This window comes from Pseudopipra pipra, chromosome W (assembly GCF_036250125.1).
Source record: "Pseudopipra pipra isolate bDixPip1 chromosome W, bDixPip1.hap1, whole genome shotgun sequence".
NCBI lineage: Eukaryota > Metazoa > Chordata > Aves > Passeriformes > Pipridae > Pseudopipra > Pseudopipra pipra.
Genome location: NC_087580.1, coordinates 28,344,539 through 28,365,516, shown reverse-complemented (window position 1 = coordinate 28,365,516; position 20,978 = coordinate 28,344,539). Strand labels below are relative to the sequence as shown.

General features: G+C 57.4%; 1 protein-coding gene across 1 annotated transcript in view; it reads left to right on the top strand.

The window, feature by feature from the left end:
• The window catches only part of LOC135404953 (zinc finger protein 418-like), a 70,381-nt gene extending 50,570 nt beyond the window's left edge, over positions 1 to 19,811 (top strand). The window contains exon 3 of the mRNA XM_064639678.1: positions 18,736 to 19,811. Coding sequence (XP_064495748.1) covers positions 18,736 to 19,335 — 600 coding nt within the window. The 3' untranslated portion in view covers positions 19,336 to 19,811. The remainder of the gene's footprint in view (positions 1 to 18,735) is intronic.
• Positions 19,812 to 20,978: the final 1,167 nt, after the last annotated feature.

The window sequence follows — 20,978 nt, the reverse complement described above, 5'->3', positions numbered from 1 at the left end:
GTTGTCAAAGAGTGGCCGCAGAGCCTCAAGCAACTTCAGGGCTATTGGGCTGGATATTTTGACCATTTGGAAGCGCAGAATGTTGATGAACGCGGAGAGGGTCATCTGAACTGCGTCCGTGTCTGCATCCTGCAGTAGCTCCAGGAGGCTTTCACTCAGGCTCCGCATGCTCATAGCCTGTGTGGAACACAATGCTGTGGTGCAGCCCCACGCTGCTGCCGCGGGGCCCAGAGGCCAAAGGTGCGTCCCAAAGGAGTCGGGCAGCTGAACGGGGAGGAGGAGAGCTGGGAGCAGCTGCCACAGCTGCCAAAGGCCAGCCAAGGCCAAGCTACTGCCTTGCACAGCCGCACGCTGCCGGCCCGGCTTCAGCCCCTGCCCCCTGCTCACCATTGTGGGATCCCTGCTGAGCACCACCAGGCCTCGGAGCGCCAGGCGACGCCTCTCCGGGCACTGACTGCGCAGGTGCCTGGAAATAATCTGCAGGACGCTGGGCCCATATTGTCTGGGGTTCAGGCAGTGCAGGACCTGAAAGGCAGGGAGCAGTGACAGGGTGCCCGGCCAGCAGGAGCCCAGACCCGCCCGGGGCTGGGCCCAGGCAGCAGCACAGGGTGCAGGCACCGTCCCGGGCAGCTGCAGCTGTGAGAGGGCAGAGAGGGGGAGGCAGCTGGGCCAGGCAGCGCTCGCCATCAGGCTCACCTCCACCAGGAACGCCAGGGCAGGCAGTTCCCACAGGGGGTCTCCCCTGCTGAGCCGCGGGAGCAGGCTGACGGCGATGCTGCGACCGAAGGAGCAGGAGACACGGCACAGCTCCCTGCAAGGGGGAATAAAGGTGCCAGAGACCCTGAGCCAGGTGGGCAAAGCTCTCCTGGGACTGACTCACACAGGCCTGGTCTTTGACTACCAGCCCAGGAGAGGACATGGGCACTTTGGGAGGTGGCTCCTCCTGTGCAGCCGCCTCTCTCCACCTTTTCCACTCTGCTCAGCCATCCCTGGCTGCCAAGGCCCTCTGGCCCAGCAGCACGGGCACTGTGAGGGGTGGCCTGTGCACAGGGCAGAAATGACCTGTGGGGGTGTGGGGCAGTGGGGAGAAAGGGCTCTCACCTGGCCAGCAGACCCACTGCATAGTGGTGGCTGTCAGCCTTGAGGAGCATGTCCCAGCCACACTTGCGACCGATCGCCATCAACACGTCCTCATCCAGCAGCTGGCGCAGCAGGGCTTTAACAGTCTGCACTGCAAACCTGTGTGCAGAGCACAGCCCAGGTCAGGCACAGAGCCCTGGCCCCAGCCCCAAGGGCGTGGCAGGGAGAGGGGACTGGGATGGAGCACCTGTTGGGGTTGGGGGGAAGGCTGCGCTGCTCCCGGCATCGCCTCCAGAAGGTCTCGACCTCCTCTGACATCTCCTCTGTGCTGATGAAAACTTGGAAGAGCAGAGTCAGAAGGAGGCGCGGGAAATTGTCCTTCACTGCACTTGGGCACCAGGAGTGGGACAGCTGGATGATCTCCCAGAGTGCCACAGTTGCCTGCCAAAGACAAAGCACCCAGAGACAGCTCTCAGGGCCCAGAGGTCCATGTGGCAGGGCCCAAGCGTGGCAGGGACAGGCCAGAGGAGACACAGGGGGATCCCCCAGCTTGGTGTCCCTGAACCTGCCCCTAAGGCAGGCTTGCAGCCCAGTGCCTGGGGCAGGGAGAAGCAGTGGTGAGGGAGGATGGAAAGGCATCCCAGAGGCAACCTGGGGGCGAGCAGAGGCCAGCTCAAGAAACTCACAGCCAGGGCAAAGACATCTCTCTCATCCCCATCAGAGGTGCGTCTCCTGTGCGCTGGCCAGTATTCCAGCACACAGAAGAGGATCTGCAGCACCGGCTCCTTAGTCCATCTGGAGGAGATGAGCGTCTTCCACATGGTGCGAGCAGCTCTGTGGAGTCACAACTCTGGCTCAGGGGGGTCTGGGACACAGCTCTGTGGCCTGGGCAGCTGCGGGGCCCAGGTGACAGAGCCACGGTGCCTTGTGGGGCAGGGAGGCAGGCTGGTCTCAGGATTGGAGGCTGACATGCCAAAGCTGGCAAAGAGAGGAGCTGGAGTGTCCTGGAAGTCTCCATGTCTCTGGCACCCCATTTGGGACAGGCTGTCCAGGGGGATGGGGTCTAAAGGCAGGTGAGCCCTCAAGGCAGGTGGGCCCCATACCTGTCACAGGCTGGGGCAGAGCGCAGCAGGGTCACTGCAACATCCATGGGGTGTGCCTTGGTCAGCAGGACCAGAGTCTTTTCCAGCCTGTGCTCATCAGACACATTGGATGTGAGCCACTGATGGATGCACCTGACTATGGCCGGCACCTGGAGGGGACATGGGGGACAGTTGGAGAGCTGCCAGAGCCAGTAACTTGCCCAGTTTCCCCCAAGAAGTGCTCCCCTTGCCACCACACTCTGCTGGTCTCAAAGGCTGAGGGGACCCAGAGCAGCCGACGTGAGGGGCCACAGCATCCCTGGGGGACTGGAGCCCTGGCCACAGGCTGCTTACTTGCTTTGCTTTGTAGACACCGTTCTCCACAAGCAAATCCAGCAGGGCAGCGCTGGTCTGGGCATTGAAGAAGTCCGAGTTTGCCGTGTCCCAAGTGGCCATGAAAGTGGCCTCTTCATGCCAAATGCACCTGATGAATCTGCAAACCAGCTACAGGAGAAAGGCAAGGAAGAGAGAGGGATGTCCCCTGGAGGGCTGCGACAGCGGTGCTGGGCTGAGCAGTGAGAGCAGGCCCAGCCCAGGCGGGGATGGCTGCAGGTACCTGTGCTGCCCTGCGGAAGCGGCCACGGGCACGGAGCTGCTCTTCTGTCCGCTCCTGGCCTGCATCTGGCAAAGAGCGAGCGTGCTCAGAGCTGAGGGTGTGCGGGAGAGGCCGGAGAACACAGCCCAGGCCTGGGCTCCAGGAGCAGGCAGGGCCAGCCCCGGGATGCCCAGTGGATGGAGCACGGCTGCCAGGAGATCAGCCCCGGCCCCTCTGCCCCCCTCACTTTCCCTGGGCATGTCCAGAGGGGATGGGCAGGATGAGGCCAAGGGGGCTGCAGCCACCAGCCCTGTGGCCCAGCTCCAGCACTCACCCTCCTGCGGGGGCTGCACCTGCTGCACCTCTTCAGGCTGCTGTGCTGGAGCAGCCCTAGGGCTTTCCTCCTTCTCCTCCTTCTTCACCCAGGCCAGCTTGGGCACCGTAGGGGGTCTCTGCTGCATGTCTCCGTCTGGTGTTACGGCTACCTGCAGCAGAGATGCCATTAAAAAAGCTTTGGCTTTCCAAGTCCTGCAGTCGTGCCTTGAAGGCAGCTGCAAGAGAGAAGCCTGGGAAATGCCTCGCCTTATCCAGTCCCACTGTCTGGCCTCAAGGGCACCTGCCCCAGGGACTGGAGATGCCTTGAGCAGCCCCAGGTCCCCAGGTCCCACAGTCTGGCCTGGAGGATGCACAGGGGAGAAGTGGAGAGCTGCCAGAGTGAGCAACTTGCCCAGCTTCCCCCGAGAAATGCTTCCCTTCCCAGCACACTGTGCCAGCCTCAAAGGCTGAGGGGGCCCAGCGCACCCAGCTTGGGGGGCCACAGGCTGCTTACTTCAGCAGAGACAGCTCTCTCCTCAAGAAACTCCAGGCTGGGGGTATCGGCCAGGCGCTGAACAGGCGCGGCGTCAGTGCTCGCCACGTCCTCCGTTGTTGTGGCGTCGGCCTCCTCCGTGAGACCAGGCAGCACAGAGTCACAGTTTGACTCATCATCGGTGGATGTGGTGTCCCAGTGGGTTGTGTGATCAGTGGTTGTGGTGTCACACTTTGCTGGGACAGCAGTCGACGCGGTGCTGACATCAGGATTTGTCAGCTGGGTCGGGATGGTGTCAGGCTGGGCCTGGACATCAGCTGGTGTGATCCTGGCCTTTCTACGCCGACTGCCCATGAATTTCATAAATGTCTGCAGGAGAAAGAAGGGCAGGGAAGGGAGGGATGTCCCCTGGAGGGCCGCGACAGCGGTGCTGGGCTGAGCAGTGAGAGCAGGCCCAGCCCAGGCGGGGATGGCTGCAGGTACCTGTGCTGCCCTGCGGAAGCGGCCACGGGCACGGAGCTGCTCTTCTGTCCGCTCCTGGCCTGCATCTGGCAAAGAGCGAGCGTGCTCAGAGCTGAGGGTGTGCGGGAGAGGCCGGAGAACACAGCCCAGGCCTGGGCTCCAGGAGCAGGCAGGGCCAGCCCCGGGATGCCCAGTGGATGGAGCACGGCTGCCAGGAGATCAGCCCCTCTGCCCCCCTCCCTTTCCCTGGGCATGTCCAGAGGGGATGGGACAGGATGAGGTCAAGGGGACTGCAGCCACCAGCCCTGTGGCCCAGCTCCAGCACTCACCCTCCTGCGGGGGCTGCACCTGCTGCACCTCTTCAGGCTGCTGTGCTGGAGCAGCCCCAGGGCTTTCCTCCTCCTTCTTCCTCCGGAACAGCCTGAGCAGGCTGAAGCGTCTCCCTGCCATGCCACAGTCTGGTGTCCAGGGCACCTGCAAGAGAGAAAGAGAACCTCGGAGAAACTCCGGGCCCTAAGTCCTGCAGAATGGCCTTGAGGCCACCTGCCGCAGGGATTGGAGACACCTCGGAGAAACTCCGGGTCTCCAAGTCCTGCAAAAGGGTCTTAAGAGCACCTGCCACAGGGCTTAGAGACACCTCGGAGAAACTCCGGGTCTCCAAGTCCTGCAAAAGGGTCTCAAGGGCACCTGCCACAGGAATTAGAGACACCTCGGAGAAACTCCGGGTCTCCAAATCCTGTGGAAATGCCTCGAGGTCACCTGGAAATGAGAAAATCCTCCAAAACGCTCCGGGTCAGCAAGGCACGAGTTGGCTGCGCGGGGGCTCCGCACAGCACCGCTCTGTCCCGTCCTGTCCCGTCGCCTGCTCCGAGGAGCACTGTTGACACTGGGGCCGTGTCACCAGCAGCACCTCTGTCACCGCGGGTCATAAAGGGCCCTTGGACACCCTGCCCCCTTCCATCCCACCGGCCGTACCCAGCGTGTCACAAAGGGCCCTGGGACACAGTGCCACGTGGCCTGGGGCCTCCCCCAGCCCCGCCAACCTGCCCCACCTTGGAGGGAATCCACTCTCTAAAGTATCTAATCTGGCTGGACCTGAACTGTAGGAACGGCTCAAGAAATGAGCAAACACTCCCCTCCTGTGCCTGCTCACGGCAGCACAAGGAGCCCCCTCGGCCGCCGACTCAGTCGCAGCAGGAAGGGTACGGGGCCTTCCACACAAGCTGGCACGGCCTCCTTGGGAGAAGTGCTGGCTGGTGGCCATCCTAAACAGGGGGGTTGACACCGAGAAGGAAGGTGTGGGCAAGGGCACCAATGCTGTTGGGAGCCCTTTGGCAAGGGTTGCACCCAAATCAGCAGTTGTGGCAAGTCCTGGCCCAAGGAGACCTGCCACTGCCCCGAGTCCTGGCAAGGCTGCTGCCCGTCTCCTGCCCCAAAGAGCTGTGCCCCCATGTATTAGTTCATTTGAATACATGCCCGGAATAAAACAAGTGCAACAGACATTCCAACACTACAAAAAATCTTTTATTGCAGTGAGAATAAAAACTAGCAAAGAGAATCAAAAGCTAAAAAAGAATACAAAAAACCTGCTTTATCAGTTGGCATTCATACAATACTATGAACGGCTTTTATTATAGTATTAACTAGTAATAAGGGAATTAAAGGAACATTTAAAGGATATTAAAACAATACTACGAGTGGCTTTTAACACAGTATTAACTAGTAAAAAGGGAATTACAAGGATATTAAAAAAGGATATAAAACAGTGGCTTTCTCAGTTGCTTCCTGTCAATAAACTGTGCTTACCCACACAGACAGGCCAGGGCTGCCAGGATCTGCAGCAGCTGGTCGGTGCCCGTGCTTAGCGGGCGTCCCGGTGGAACAACACAGTCTCCATAGCAGGATGAGGATCGCTCACCCCAGCAGTCCTGACACCCCATTTTATCATCTCTACATTACACCACGTAGGGCCAGTACGCAGTATAAGGTGATGCCTGAGTGGCAGCCAAACCCCGCCTGTTCATCACCTGATGGCAACAGTCTGTGCCTGCCCTGCTGGAGGGCAAGGGGCCAGCGACCCCTGCCCACAGAATCTTCCTCCCATCATCATCTTTTCACCCCTATGTATGACCTCTACCACTGTGTTTCAAGGGTAGATGTATCTATCTTGCAATATGTAGCACAACCAAGGAAGAACTCAGCTCTGATAATAGGGGATATCAAGCTGACTTGCTAAAAAGCACAATGGACCTTACAATTCGCTTGTGCCATGAAGTTACATTGTACCATACTCTGGCTGGTTTCACATCCTAATATGATTCCTTTCTCACGCCTCTATGCTCCATTGATCATCTAATTCAAAAGTACCCCCCTTACAGACATGAAACAGTTTAAAGTCCTGTAGATGTAGAGATGAAAAAGTCATATCTAAAATGTAGTGCTAGCTTGTTCCTCAGCATTTCCAAAATTCCTTCCCAGCAGGTGCCAGGATGGGTGGGCAGGAGGTGACTTGCTTTATTCAGACCATTCTTGTACGTGTGACTGCTGCTCTTTCACCCCTCTCCCCCTATTTCTGGGTTGGTTTCTAGAGCTGTTTTTGAAAGAAACACTTTTTTCAATCTCACACGTGAATAGTTTCAAAGAAATACAAGACACGAAAATCTAGTAAAACCAATATTTAACAAAATGGTGAAATCACACTCCTTTATGTACTCTGAGCACTCTGCTACTGACAGTTTGTGTAGTTCTCCATATACCGGAAATGTAACTAAGGATCAAGAAATTTTCTGTGTATTCTTTATTTCAAATTTTTTTTCTGTCGTCAAATTGGCTGCAGGATTTGGTCCTGTCTTTGTGGAGGATGAATGCCACTGTCTTTTTATGTTTGATATTTTATTGCTTAGGGGGACTGCCAGTGGGAGGGGGTGGTGGGAAGGAGCCTCCACTCAGGGGCTGGAGCTTCAGCTTCTAAAGAAGCTGTACTTAATCAAAGAGCTGCAACTCAGGATTTCTCCAGTGTTCCAGAACTTTTCATTTAGCCAGCTGAGAGTGCCCAGGGCACAGCCAGGTTAATGTTTAACTCTTCCAACACTGGGCTCATCCCGAGGATATCCTGTCATCCTGAGAAGAAGGAATGGAGATGCTGTGCCTATTCCCTAGGGCTGGGCAGGAAGCAAAATCTCCAAAGCTGTGGCCCTTCTGAAGGAGTTGATCTTGTGTTATTCCTCAGTAGTCAGCACTGAAAATTCTGTATCCGAGACACTGAATGAAAAGGAGAGTTGCTGAGAGGCTTGTTTGGGGGAGAGTGTTTTTTAGTTTGTTTTTGTGGGGGTCTTTTAGTGCCAAATGAAGGTTGGATCATGAAAATCAGTCTTGTTACAGACAAAAACTGTAAAGGCATTTAAACGCTTTCAGTCACTGTGACCATTTCCTTCTTTCACTTTCTCACCCCTTGCAAATCAGAGACAGTTCCTAGAGGACAGGAGAATAAAATAAACAAAAAAAGAAATTATTTTTTCTACTCTTGAGGCCTGTGTCAGGTCTGTTTTGGATGCATTTGAATCCTACTGTTTCCATGCTCTTTTTCAAGTAGCACCAGATAAATACCTATGAACTGCTGAGATGAGAGTGATCATTCTTCCTTCACAAAATGTTTCTCTTTTTTTTTTCCTATCCTGTGTCGCTTTTTTGTTTTGTGCTATGGAGTGACTATATTTTTGTTCTAAGCTAATTCACTGCTGCTGTTTTGGGTACAACTAATGTCAAGCAGCAAATCTGTAACATGCCAGAAACAGGCTACAGTGTGTTGAAGACACAGCTTATGTTTGATGGTGTGTAAATACAGAGAGTTAGTTGGGTTTATCTGATAGCCTGGCAGAAGGAGAGAGGAGCAGGACAAACTGTTTTCAGTAACTGTGCTGTTCAGACACCTGATAAGATGGAGAGTGCTTTAGAACTACTGATGTGCTTTGAATAAGAAAAGAATAATCAGGTCCATTGGCACTGGCTTATCAGGAAGGAAGTAAAATGCCAGCACTTTTACATGAGCAAAAGGAAATGTTTTAGACACTTTGGGCCATTTTTGCATTGAAATTAAATAGCAGGGTGCTTTTGAGTGTGCTGTGATGAGTGGAAGGATTTATTACCTTGACAGAATGACAGGTGAATGTGTTCAGAGAGGAGTCCTCAGCAACAAGAACAGCTCTTTGGATAAGTGGCCACATCTATTCCTGCTTTTGGTAGAGATTCAGTAACTCTCTCCTTTCTTTCTCCCTGAAGTGCAGTGGCTCACTTACAATGTGCAGTTTTTCAGAGAGTAACACACTTGTGCATTTTGTAATATCCTGGCAGCATGTTTGATATTGGGTGTGTAACAGGCTGTGCATAAAATAATGCTGGATCATTGACTGGTGTGTCCTCTGCCTTCAGTCCCTGGGTATTTTCATGTTCCAAAAAGAATATATCTCAGCCTGTGCTGGGAAGGGAAGGTGTGATTCACCATTAACTTACCCCAGCAGGCATGAAAAATGCTCAGATTCACTATTATCTTCTCAAAGTTGACTGATTTTTATTTCTGTACCTTTTCAAAATTTATTTCTAGGTTCTTTCACATGCTTACAATTAATTTGGGGATATTCAAATTCAATGAATGATAGTGCACAAACATATTTGATTGATTTTGGATTCTAATTGATTCCTGTCAATGAGATCCCCGTGACACTCTGAAATCAATGATATGTGATTCAACCAAGGCACCACTGTTCTGTACATTAGGTAGCAGTTGGGAATTTAGGAACTAAATGTTCACAAGCTATAAATTGACAAAATGTTTAGATTTCAATAGCCCTTTGTTTGGCATTTATTCACCCAAATATGTTTCTTGGGAAAGTTAGTTTACCAAAGGGCAGGCTTTCAGTAAAGAAAGGTCATTGATTTAAGGTCTATTAAATTTTAGCTAAAAACAACAGACTCCATTTGGATGTAAAATAATTTAAGTATTTACTGCAGGCAACCTTCATGCTTCAGAGCTGTTGCTCAAAGGATTCATTCTTCTATGAAGATGTCAAGTGTAAATATAAAAATGCCTCCCTGAAAATGTAATGGTTCAAAGATTCTAACTGAAATAAAAATTCCTGCCTGGGGAAAGCACTATAATCAAAATAAAGTGGTCTTCACTTTTTTTCTCCTGTGGAGGTTGCATTTGAAAAGAGTGCTTCAAGGCAGCAGGGTTGGTAGGGAATGCCAATTTTTATTTATTTATTTATCTACTCTTCCCCACAGATGATGACAGTCCAGCTTTGGAATCAGCAACACACTTCAGCCACTAATACAAGGCAATATGTGAGCAGCTGCTGCTTCCAAAATGCAGTATCCTGGTATTTCAGACGACTTTATAATCTGGCAAAAACCCACTTGGCAATCTTAAAATCTAGCTTCTGAAGCACTTTTGTTTCTGAAAGCTTTTGATTTCTTTTTATATCTCTTTAGCATATATTAAATTTCTTGGGAGCAGTGGCCAGGATGTACACTGGATGGATGACTGGGTTGGGGAGTTTCCCCCTAGGCCCTTGTTTGGTTTTTTTTCCCTCCCCTTTAATTTTAAAAAGAGGTGTGACAATTGTGCATTAGGTAATGCTGGAACATGAATCCTGCAGATGCAGCTGTTTGACAACATTAACATGGGGGGTTTGTACCATTGTTAGGTAAGTTAGCAGAGATTTTCCAAGCTAAGAAGGACAGCCTGCTGCCAAGCTCTGGCATCTCTCTTAAGAAACCTTTTGCTTCAAGGATGCCCTGAGGGAAATGATGACTGGATGCTTTTCTGAAGGCACAAATGGCCTGTTTTCTCTTCCATAGCATTCAGAATGGGACTCCTTGTTCCAGCCTGCCTGCTCAGGGTTTTGTGGTGCTGGGTTAGGGTTTTCATGTAGGTTTTCTCCTGGGATAAAGTTGTGTACAGTGAATATTGATTATTCATCCCATGTCTGGGTCACTGTCTACATCTTGAATTTAACTCAGAGCCTGTGTAAATGAGGAATGCATTGAAACAAAGTCAGAGATCCTTCAGTGACTTGTTTTCTCTGAGTTCAACCTTCTGAGACCTCTGATGAGTCTGGCAGGGCAGTGCCTGTGTGCAGAGGGGCAGGGAAAGAGAGTCCCAGCACAGCAGCAGTGCCAGGGAGCAGCAGCATTTGGCCTGTTGAGAGCTGCTCTTTTTCTCCTGCCCCCCTCCCCTTCTGGGCCTCGGCTGAGGCCTCAGTGCTCTGGGCCTTGGTCCCTGGGCTGGGCTGGGTCAGTCCTGTGGCCATGGCACTGCTGGCATGAGCTGGGCTCCACTGCACTCTTTCCACCACACAAGGGGCTCCATTTGCTCCGGGCACAGCCTGAAGCCTCAGCTCTTCTTCTCCAGGGCTCTCAAGAAGAAGGCCAAGGAGCAGACTCTCCAGAGGGTCCTTGCCTTGCTGGTTTCTCCCTGGAGTCCGTGTGCTGCCCTCAGGGTCCCACTGTGGGGGTTGAGGGGCTGAGGCTGCTCCAGCTGGTGCTGGTGGTGGCCAGTGCCCCTGGAGATGGCAAATGGGGCCTGAGGAGCCCGGGGCCGATTCTCTGCTGCTGTGCTGGGGAGCGGGGCTGGCCCTGGGGCTGCAGGAGCTGCCTGAGCTGATGATGTGCTGAGCATTGCAGACCCAGAGGGCCTGTCCCTGAGCTCCATGGCCTCCATGTCCTGCTGCAGGGCCAGACCTGAGTGTGCTGCTCTGCTGGGCTGGGGCAGGGGCAGGGAGATGGGGGGACCAGGGAGGGGCTGGACTGGGCAGTGCCAGGGAGGGGAAAACCCCAATGTTGAGCTGAAGTGTGTGAGTGGGCAGGGTGGGGGCTCTGCAGGGCTGGGGCACCTCTGGAGTCAGCGTTTCCTTTGGCAGCACAACTTATCTCAGACCAAATAGTTTTCCAGAGTTGGTTTTTCTCTCTCTTTGTCATGGTTTTCTTTTTTGTTTTCAGTTCCCCTGTCGGGAAAAGGGGGAAGGGAAGCACATGTTGATCCCTTCTTTTATCTGTATACAAAAGGGAGTTGGGGCGGGGGAGACAAAGCGATTTCTCTCTCTATTCTCTCTCTTTTATCCCATTCCCGTCTCCCTCGCCACACCCCGGGCGACTGTTTCACCGCCGCCCCTCCTCGCCCGTCCCGCGGGGCAGCTCTTTTAGCTCCGGGGCGGCGGAGACTCCCCCGGCGCGGCCCTTTGGTTTTCCTTGGTTTATTCTCCGGAGCTGATTCCGTTCCGAGCTCGCCCCCCCTCTCTGGCGACCCCCGCCAGGGCCCGTCCCGGGGCGGCTCCTTCAGTGCCACGGGCGGCGGGGACCCCTCGGGGCGGCTCCCCCAGGGCCCCGCCCGCCGCCGCCGCTCCCCGGGGCCCTCCCCGCTTCCTGCCGGGATCGGACACCGCCGGCGGCCCCGGCCCTGCCGGGCTCCATCAGCCTGAGCAATTGCTGCCAAGGAGGGGCCGGGGGCTTCCTCTTGGCCTTCGTCTCCCTGGCGCTGGGGCTCGGCTTCTACCTGCGCCAGAAGGTGAGGGGGGTCCCAGGGGGTCGTGTGTCCCCCCAGAGCGTCTGTGCCCCCCCGGGGACCCCCCACCCCGCTGTCACCCCCTTTTCTCTCCCCACAGAGCTCCTGAGCCGGCGGCGGCCGCAGCCCCTCCCCGGGGCCTCGGGTCCAGCCTGGACCCCCCCTGTCCCTGTGAGGATTTTGGGGGGGTCGTGTGTCCCCCCCTCCCCTGCTGCCACTCCTGATCCCAGGAAAGCTTCCCAGTTCTCCCCAGTCCCGGTTATTGCGGGGCAGTGGGGAAGGGGCTTGGGGGAATCCCAAGGGGTGGAGCCGAGTTTGGGGGGGGCAGAACCGGCCCCGGGATGGATCGGGAATGGGGACCCCCCTGTGTTCCCCCCTGTCAGCCCACTCTGGGGGGCTCTGGGAGGGAACTAACCCTTCAATAAGGCACCCAGCACACTTAGAAAGGCGCTGGGAACCCCCTAAACCTCCAGACAGGCTCTGCAGGACTGCCTAAACATACTCAGAGCCCACCCAGAACCCCACCCAACCCCTTCTCTGGGGGGACTTCTCTGGGCACTGGTGGTGCTGGGAGCCCCCCCGGCTGCGGGCGAGGAGCTCTCAGGTGAGCGGGGGGTGGGAAGGGGGCGGTCAGTGGGAAAAGGGGGGTCAGAGGGGACAGAAGGGGTGGTGGGACCCCAAACTGAGTGGGAGGGGAGTGGGACCCCCCAAAAGTGGAGGGAGGAGGGGCACTGAGGATGCCCTCTGGAGCCCTGTCAGAGCCCTGACACTTCTGGGGTGACTCCAGGAACAGCCTTCACTGGCCCAGGGACATTCATCTCCCCAGCCTCGCACACATCCCCTGCAAATGGCCCTGTCTCCTCCATCACCCTCCTCTGCCTTTCTGCCCTGGCCCTTTCATTCCACACCAGCAAAGCAGCCTGGGCACCATCTCACCTGGGCACTCAGAGGGCTTCTGTGAGCAGCAGTGGCAGATTTCTCTGGAAGGTGCATTTGTCCCCTGTCCCATGGCACAGGGCACAGCTCAGAGGATGAATATACTCCCAGGCACACACATCCTGGAGAGCTTTTTGAAGACAAAAATAGGGAGAGGAAGAACAAAAGAGGCCAAATTAGAGAGATGAAAGGTGCCCAAAAATCAGGAGCTTCCTCTGAGCCAGGTTTCCATTACTGAATCACTGATGGGATATTTACTTTGATAAGTAGCTGCACAAAACTATTCATGTAGACAATGAAACAATCAGCTTAATAGAATATATAGAAGGTGTTGTCAATGGAAACAAATGGAGAAAAATTGTTGAGATTAAAAAAAAAAAAAAATCAAAGGTCTGGCAATGCTGGCCAGGAAGCCTTCAGCAATTATCAAGAGTTCTGTTCTGCAGAGGTTTCAAGTGTCTCCTAAATTCCACACTCGTGGCTTCAGGCCATGACTTGCCAGAGCAGTCCCAGAGCTGGCCACTGCCCAGAGATGCCCTGGGGCAGCTCCAGTGCCCAAGTGGGACAAGTGGCCCAGGGTGTGTGGGAGCCCTTTGGAGCAGGAGCTGTTGGGCAGGAAGGGCCCATCTGGGGAGGGTCAGGGAATCCCCCCCTGCAGCCCTGCTGCCCAGGCTGAGGAGGGTCCTGTCCAGCCCACAGCCCATCGTGTGCCCTTGGGGGCTGCGCTGCCGGGGCTGTTCCCGGGCACTGACTGGGGAATCTCCCGGGGTGCCCCGCGCGAGGCGGGGGCGGGGCGGAGGGCGGGCAGGGGGCGTGGCCGCGCGCTGATTGGCTGCGGCGGGGGTGTCTCCATCCGCAGCGCGCGAAGGGCGCCATCTTTGGCGCGGGGGGATTCGGGGGCGGCCCCGGGAAAAGCTGCGCTTGGGTGTGTGAGCTGGGGGGGTCTGCGGGGGGAGCGGGGTCTGGGGATCCCTTCGGGGGCTGCGGGGAGCGCGGCTGGGGGTGGGAAGGCTGGAGGGCTCGGGAGGGCTTAGGGGGGGAGTTCGGAGGTTCCCGAGGAGATTTTGAGGGGTCCCTGAGGGGGTTCGGTGTCCTGAGGGGCCCCGGGGGGGGGAGGTTGAAGGTCCCTGAAGGGGTTTGGGAGTCTCTCAGGGAGTTTGGGTTACTGAGGAGATTGGGGGCTCACAGGTGGGCTTGGGGGATCTCTGAGGGGGTTTGGGGGTCCTGGGTGGGTTTTGCGGTGACGTTTGCAGCAGTTTTTGTGGTCTCTAGGGGGTTCCAGACGGCTTTGAGGCTCCCTTAGAGGGACTGGGGGGATCCCTGAATGGGCTTGGGGGGGTCCCAGGTGTGTTTTGTGGGTCACTGAGAGAGTTTAGGGGGTCCGGGGGGGTGGGTGAGGTCTCTTAGGGGAGTTGGGGGGTCCTTGAGGAGATTTCGATGGGTCCTGGAATGGATTTCTGAGGGAATTTCGGGGGTTTTGAGGGGACTTTTTGGAGTCCCTTAAAGCCCAGCAGTGTGTTTAGGGGGTCCCCCAGCCCCCAGGGAGGGGGTCCTAGGGATGCTCCCCAAAATCAGAGGGGGTAGATATACTGAATCCGGGTAAGGGGATCCCAGTGCCCCCTGTATATCCCAATAACCTCCCAGTGACCCTCAGGATGGCCCAGTAACCCCCCAGTGACCACCCAATGTATCCCAGGGAGCACTCAGTTCCCCCCAGTATGGCCTGGTAACCTCCCAGTGTCCCCCCGTGTGTCCTGGTATCCCCCAGTAACTCCCCAGTTCTCTGCCAGTGACCCCCAGTGTGCCCCAGTTCCCTCCAGTCCCTCCCAGTGCCCTCCCAGTGTCCTCAGTAATGCCCCAGTCCTCCCAGTGCCCCCTGGTCCTCCCCAATGTGTCCCAGTATCCCCCAGTAATCCCCCAGGGCCCCCCAAAGCCCCCCGACTGTCCCCAGTGTGACCTCAAATGCCCTTGGCCTTTCTGTGAGCGGGGGGAGGGGGAAGATTTTGGTGTCAGAGGGTCCAGGGGAGGCTCCTGGGGTGAGATGGAAGGCTGGGGACATCAGAGCTGGGGTTTGGGGACAGTGGGGTGGGGTATGGGGACAGTGGAATTAGGAGGAATTATGGCCATGGAGAGGCCCTGGGGACACTGGAGACACCAGGGGGGTCTCAGGGTGTTAAGGGGAGATTTAGGGACACCGAGAAGGTCTTGGGAACACCAGGGGGGTATCAGGACTCACATGCTCTTGGTGCTGCCCCTCCTCTTTCCCCCTAGACATCATTAACCCCTCCCAAATGTCTCCCAACCCCCATTTTACTTTTAATCTCCTCCCCCTACAGATCCCTCTGCCCTCCCAAGACCCCTTTTAACTCCCCTAAATGCACCCAAAGCACCCCAAAACCCCCCTACTTCCTATCCAACCTCCCCACCAAATCTCCCCCAGCCTACTCTCAAATCCCTTCCAGCCCCTCCCAAAGAAGGGGTCACCCGGCACCCTGGGACAGGAACACAGTGGGCTGTACTGGGGGCACTGGGCTGTACTGGGAGGGCACTGGGGGGGCTCAGGTGTCAGACGACAACGTGGCCCAGCTCCAGGAGAGATGTGGGGAGCAGTGAGGAGGTACTGGTCTGTCCTGGTCTGTCCTGGTCTGTACCCCCAATCCCCAAAGCCCGCCTCAGCTCCTCCAGGACCCTCCTAGACCCCAAAGCCCCCCAGACCCCCCCAGGCCCCTGACTTGGTCCTGCTGCCCCTTGAGCATCTGCAGCTGCTGCAGAACCAGGCATTTCATCAGCAAATGTGCAGGTGACACCAAGCTGGGGGTGTGTTGATGTGCTGGAAGGCAGGAGGGCTCTGCAGAGGGACCTGGCCCAGCTGGATCCATGGGCTGATTGCAAGGGGATGAGGTTCAAGCAGGCCAAGGGCCGGGTCCTGCCCTTTGGCCACAAGAAGCCCCGTCAGCCCCCCGGACTGGGGCCAGAGTGTCTGGAGAGCAGGCAGGCAGAAAGGGAGCTGGGAGTGTGGATGGACAGGAAGCAGAAGAGGACGCAGATTGTACCCAGTGTGATGTTAGAAAAGCAGAATAGGTTCTGGGCTGGTTGTGGAAGGAGACAGAAGCCCAGAGGGCAGTTCAAGCAGGCAGCCCTGAGCTTGCACCTGATGTCCCCTCCCTGCAGGTTCCTGTCCTTGAGCCCAGGCCCTGAGGTGAGGCTGAGAAGTGGCGCGGAGGTGAGCCCAGAGCTGTCCCTGAGGTGAGGCTGAGAATAAGTGCAAGGCAGAGGTGCTGCTGAGGAAGGAGAGCCCCGTGGTGGGGAAGAGACGAAGGTGCCCATCCCCGAGCAGGTGCTGTGTCCATCCCCTGTGTGCCAGGTGAGCTGGGGCTTTGCTGCAGAGCTGCAGGCGCTGATTTGAGGGTCTCCAAGTGCTGAGATGGTGGGCACCCAGGAACACAAACTGTGCCTGGCCACGGAGCCTGCAAGGAGGAGCAGAGACAGCCCTGGCAGTGTGTGGGTCCAGGTTGTCCCTGTGCCTTCCCCTGCAGGCCCTGTCCGTCCCTGCTGGGCCCCTGTCCATCCCCATCAGGTCCCTGCCCGTCCCCCCCGGGCTGAGCTCCCCCCAGGAAGTGCCGTGGAGCTGAAGCTGCTGCCATCCCCCCCCTGCAGCCGCTGCCCCAGCCAAGGGAGCAGCAAAGGCAGGGCCAGGAGCAGAGGCAGCAGCAGGGGAGCCCTGGGGGGCCGGGAAGCTCTTGTGTGGGTCAGGAAAGAGGCGCTGGGCACGAGGCCGGGGCTGTGCTGAGCAGGCCCAGCCCTCACATCCCCCCAGCCAACGCCGGCTGCCCGGGGGGCTTGGGAGGGACCCCCAGCCCGTGTGCCCCACACTGAGCTGGCAGAGAGAGAGCCAAGGGACAGGGCCACGGGCAGGGCCACGGGTGAGGGACAGGCAGGGCCATTGCAGGGCCACGGTGAGGGCACAGCCTGTGGCAGCAGAGCTGCCCAGGGCCGGGGGCAGCCGGGGGTGTTGGTACCAGGCAGTGCTGGGGCTGAGCAGAGCACGAGGCCTCTTGCAGACCCCTGGAGCAGCCTCCCTCTTGCCAGCCCTGCCCTGGTCGGGTGACACTGTCCCCTCCCTACAGGACACTCCCCCCTAAATCTTCGTAGGGGCCTTTTTTTGTGTCTATTCCTGGTTGCTAATTGATTCTGGGGACCTGAGGGAGCCTCTGCAATCCCATCCATGGGGCACAATCTCCTCTCCAGAGCTTGACTCCCTGCAGTCTTTGCAGGGAAATCTGTGCTGGTAGCCCAGTATGTCCCGACCCCCACGCTTTCTCCAGGATATTCAGGATAAGTTCCCCTGTCCCAGGCACCCGCGGGCTGGCAGGGGGTGGTTGTTCTGCTGTTGCTGTTGCTGCTCCGCCCCTGTCCCTGCCCTTCCTGCTGCTGTCGGGTGAGCGGAGCGGCCACGATGGGAAAGGGGCGAGAGAAGCGAAAAGAGCGGGTGGGACCCCCAAAGGGAGCTGGTGGGAGTCAGGGTTTGGGAGGCTGATTGGAAATGGGTGGGAGAGGGGTGCTAAGGAGAGGGGGGAGATTGGGAGTGGGGTTGCTGTGGGGGTGCCTTTGTGTCCCCATGCCTTGATCCCTGGAGAGCGGGGGAGGCTGGAGAGAGGGGGGAGCTGCGAGAGCCCGGAGAGCCTGGAGAGGGGGGAGCTCGGGCCCCCTGTGCTGAGCCAGCGGTCAGGGCCGTGCTGTTGGTGCCAAATTGTGCCTTCTCAGGCTGAACCCAGAACCCGCCCACGTGTCAGGGGGCTCCATCTGCTCCCTGCTCTCATTGCCCCACAGCAGCCTCTGGTGTTCCCCCACCTGTGGGGCTGTTTGGTTTCCTTGAGCACAGCCACCCTTGTGCAGGGCTGTGCCCTTGGGGGCTCTTGGGGGTGGGCAGGAGGTGTTTTCTGGGGGTGCCAGGCTGGGTTGGGGGCAGAGTCCCAGCGGTGGGCGGGGGGTTGCAGGTCCCCCCCACGGTGGGGGTTGGTGTTGCTGGGTCAGGCCCCGCCGGCTCCATTGTCAGCCCGGTGTCGGCGGGGGGGACACAGCGGGTTTGGGGCCCCCCTGGGAGTGCCGGGGGTGGGTGTGGAGCCCGGGAGCTGCCGAGTGTGGAGGGTGGAGCGGGGAGATGCCGGAGCTGGGGGATCCCTGGGACAACAGAGTGGAGAACCTGGAGAGCGGGAATGTCTGGGAACTTGGCATCCCGAAGGCGAGAGTCAGAGGAGAAGGGACCCTTTGGACCCCCAGCGCTCCCAGCATCCCTGAGTGGGACCTGCAGCATCGCAGAGAGGGAAGCTGTTCCCAACCCCGGAGGGGACAGACCAGAGAGGTGTAACTCCTGGGAGAATTTCTTTGGCTTAACCTTCATATTTTCTGGTATTTTCTGGTAGAATCTCAAGTTTTTGCAGTTTGGGCAAAAATGTTTTGAGAGGGTTTTTGCCTGAATCTCAGAGGTTTGGGTTTTTCTGGGCTGAATCTTGGTGTTTTGGAGCTTTTTATGGACATAGGATGCCCAATGAGCTCTAGAGATGGACTTGGGCAGGAGGAACCCCCGAGGCAACGCGCTCAGCCCTTGTTTTCCCCCCCATCAGGATTTGTCCTTCCCAAAGCTTGGGCGGATGGAGGAGGAGGCTGCGAGGAAGAGGAAGATGCCTTGGTCCCCCCAGGCAGGTGAGGAGGAAGTCAGTGTCCCTTTGGGCGGGTGTTGTGCTGGCTCTGTCAGCCGAGCATGGCCCCGGCTGCAGGACAACCCCGCTGGCGCCGCCGTCCTGCCGGGGCCGGAGTTGGGGGGATGTCCTTGGCCTTCCCTGTGGGCCGGAGGCAAATCCCCTCCCTGTCCTTCTTGCTTCCTGCCCCAGACCCCGAGCTGAGGACGGAGAGCCCGGAGGACAAATCCCCCCGTGAGACCCTGGTGGGAGAGGCCGTTTTGAAGGGCTCCCCGGCGCAGGAAGGCAGCGGGGAGGGAAAGGGCCGGAGATCCCCCCTCAGGAGGGGCTCCAAAGCCATCCCAGGGTGCTCTGAGGAGGAAAGACCCAGCCTGTGCCGGGAAGGCGGACGGAGCTTGAACCAGAGCTCTGAACTGGTGGTCCCTGAGCAGGCTCCCAGCATGGAGAAGCCCTTCAAGTGCTTGGAATGTGGGAAGAGCTTCAGTTGGAGCTCTCACCTCCTCACCCACCAGCACATCCACACTGGGGAACGGCCTTACCCGTGTGGGGAATGTGGGAAGAGCTTCAGGACCAGCTCCAGCCTGATCCGACACAAGCGCATCCACACTGGGGAACAGCCCTACACATGTAGAGAATGTGGGAAGAGCTTCAGCCGGAGGTACTACCTCTTCACCCACCAGCACATCCACACTGGGGAACGGCCCTACACGTGTGGGGAATGTGGGAAGGGGTTTCAGACCAGCTCAGATCTCCTGAAGCACAAGGCAACACACACAGCGGAGTGGGCCTTCCACTGCACCTACTGCGGGAAGGGCTTCAACCGGAACTCCACCCTTGTCACCCACCGACACATCCACACTGGAGAGAGGCCCTACAAGTGTGGGGAGTGTGGGAAGAGATTTCAGACCAGCTCAACTCTCCTCAGGCATGAGCGGACGCACACGGATGAGAGGCCCTTCCACTGCACCTACTGCGGGAAGGGCTTCAACCAGAACTCCCACCTTGTCAGGCACCGGCGCATCCACAGCGGGGAGAGGCCCTACAAGTGTGGGGAGTGTGGGAAGAGCTTCACCCAGAGCTCTGCCTTGACCCAACACCAACGGACCCACCAGTAAGGGAAGCCCCGACTGTGGGAAGAACTTCGGTCGCTGCTTCCACCCTGAATGAACCCCCTGATGGTTGAGGCAACCCCTGGAGTCCACTGACTGTCAGTCCATCCCTTTTGACCAGAAAGGGCCAGTCCCCTTTCCCAGGGGCAGGTTATTCCAATAGAACTTTTCTTGGGGGGTGTGTGTGCAGATTCCTGCCTTGGCTGGGGGCCCCCCAAGGTCACTCCTCGAGACTGGGAGCAGAGATCTTCCCCCGAGTGTTGGTCTGGGGGAGTTCCATCCATCTCTAATTAAGAATTATTGCTTTTGTGCCAGCTTGAGTAGAATTGCTTCAACAATTGCTTTAGTGTAGAGCACTGTCCTGTCTTATCCTGTACTTCTGGTAGTTTCCGTATGTATATTGTGCAGTAAATAATTCTGATGAAGATCTTTTGTCTGATCATTTGTAACCCTAAATAATTCATTTCTATCAATAAATCTGATTTTCCATCATTAAAACTTGGGAAACAAAAGTTGTTCAGTCACAGCTCTGTAATTCCTGTAAACTGAAACTGTTGACATAAAGCAAGGCTGAGATTGGATCCATCAGCCCCCAGCACCCCACAGTAAGTTGGGAGGTCAGGAGGACTAGCCTCCTTTGCCAGCCCCCCTTTGCCCAAAGACCCCCATGGGACTGTCAGACCCACCAGACCACCCCCCCTTTTCCACCCTTCTCCCTGTTCCTTCCACCTTTTCATGGTCCCCTCATCTCCAGCCCCCCCACCGATCAGTTTAGGGGTCCTAACCCCTACTTTTTCCCCCCTCTCTCACCAATTCTGTATCATCTTTCCAGTCCCCAGCCCTCTCATGCTCAGTTTGGGGTTCCACCACCCCTTTATCCCCTCTGACCCCCACTTTTCCCACCGACCTCCCCCTTCTCCCCCCCTTTTCACCCGAGAACTCCTCGCCCACAGCCGGGGGGGCTCCCAGCACCACCAGTGCCCAGAGAAGTCCCCCCAGAAAAGGGGTTGGGAGGGGTCATGGGTGGGCTTTGAGTGGGTTTGAGGGTCCTTGGGGTGCTATCTGGAGGTTCTTGGGAGTTCCCAGCACCTTTTGGGGTGAGCTGGATGCTTTATTGAGGGGCAGGTTGACACAGGGGGAACACAGGGGGATTCCCCATTCCAGATCCATCCCGGGGCCAGTTCTGCCCCCCCCAAACTCGGCTCCACCCCTTGGGATTCCTCAAGCCCCTCCCACACTGCCCCCCAATAACCGGGACTGGGGAGAACTGGGAAGCTTTACTGGGATCACTGGGAGCAGCCGGGTGCAGGCAGGGTGACAGCAGGGGAGGGGGCACACACGACCCCCCCAAAATCCTCACAGGGACAGGAGGGGTCCAGGCTGGGCCCGAGGCCCCGGGGAGGGGCTGCGGCCGCCGCCGGCTCAGGAGCTCTGTGGGGAGAGAAAAGGGGGTGACAGCGGGGTGGGGGGTCCCCGGGGGGGCACAGACGCTCTGGGGGGACACACGACCCCCTGGGACCCCCCTCACCTTCTGGCGCAGGTAGAAGCCGAGCCCCAGCGCCAGGGAGACGAAGGCCAAGAGGAAGCCCCCGGCCCCTCCTTGGCAGCAATTGCTCAGGCTGATGGAGCCCGGCAGGGCCGGGGCCGCC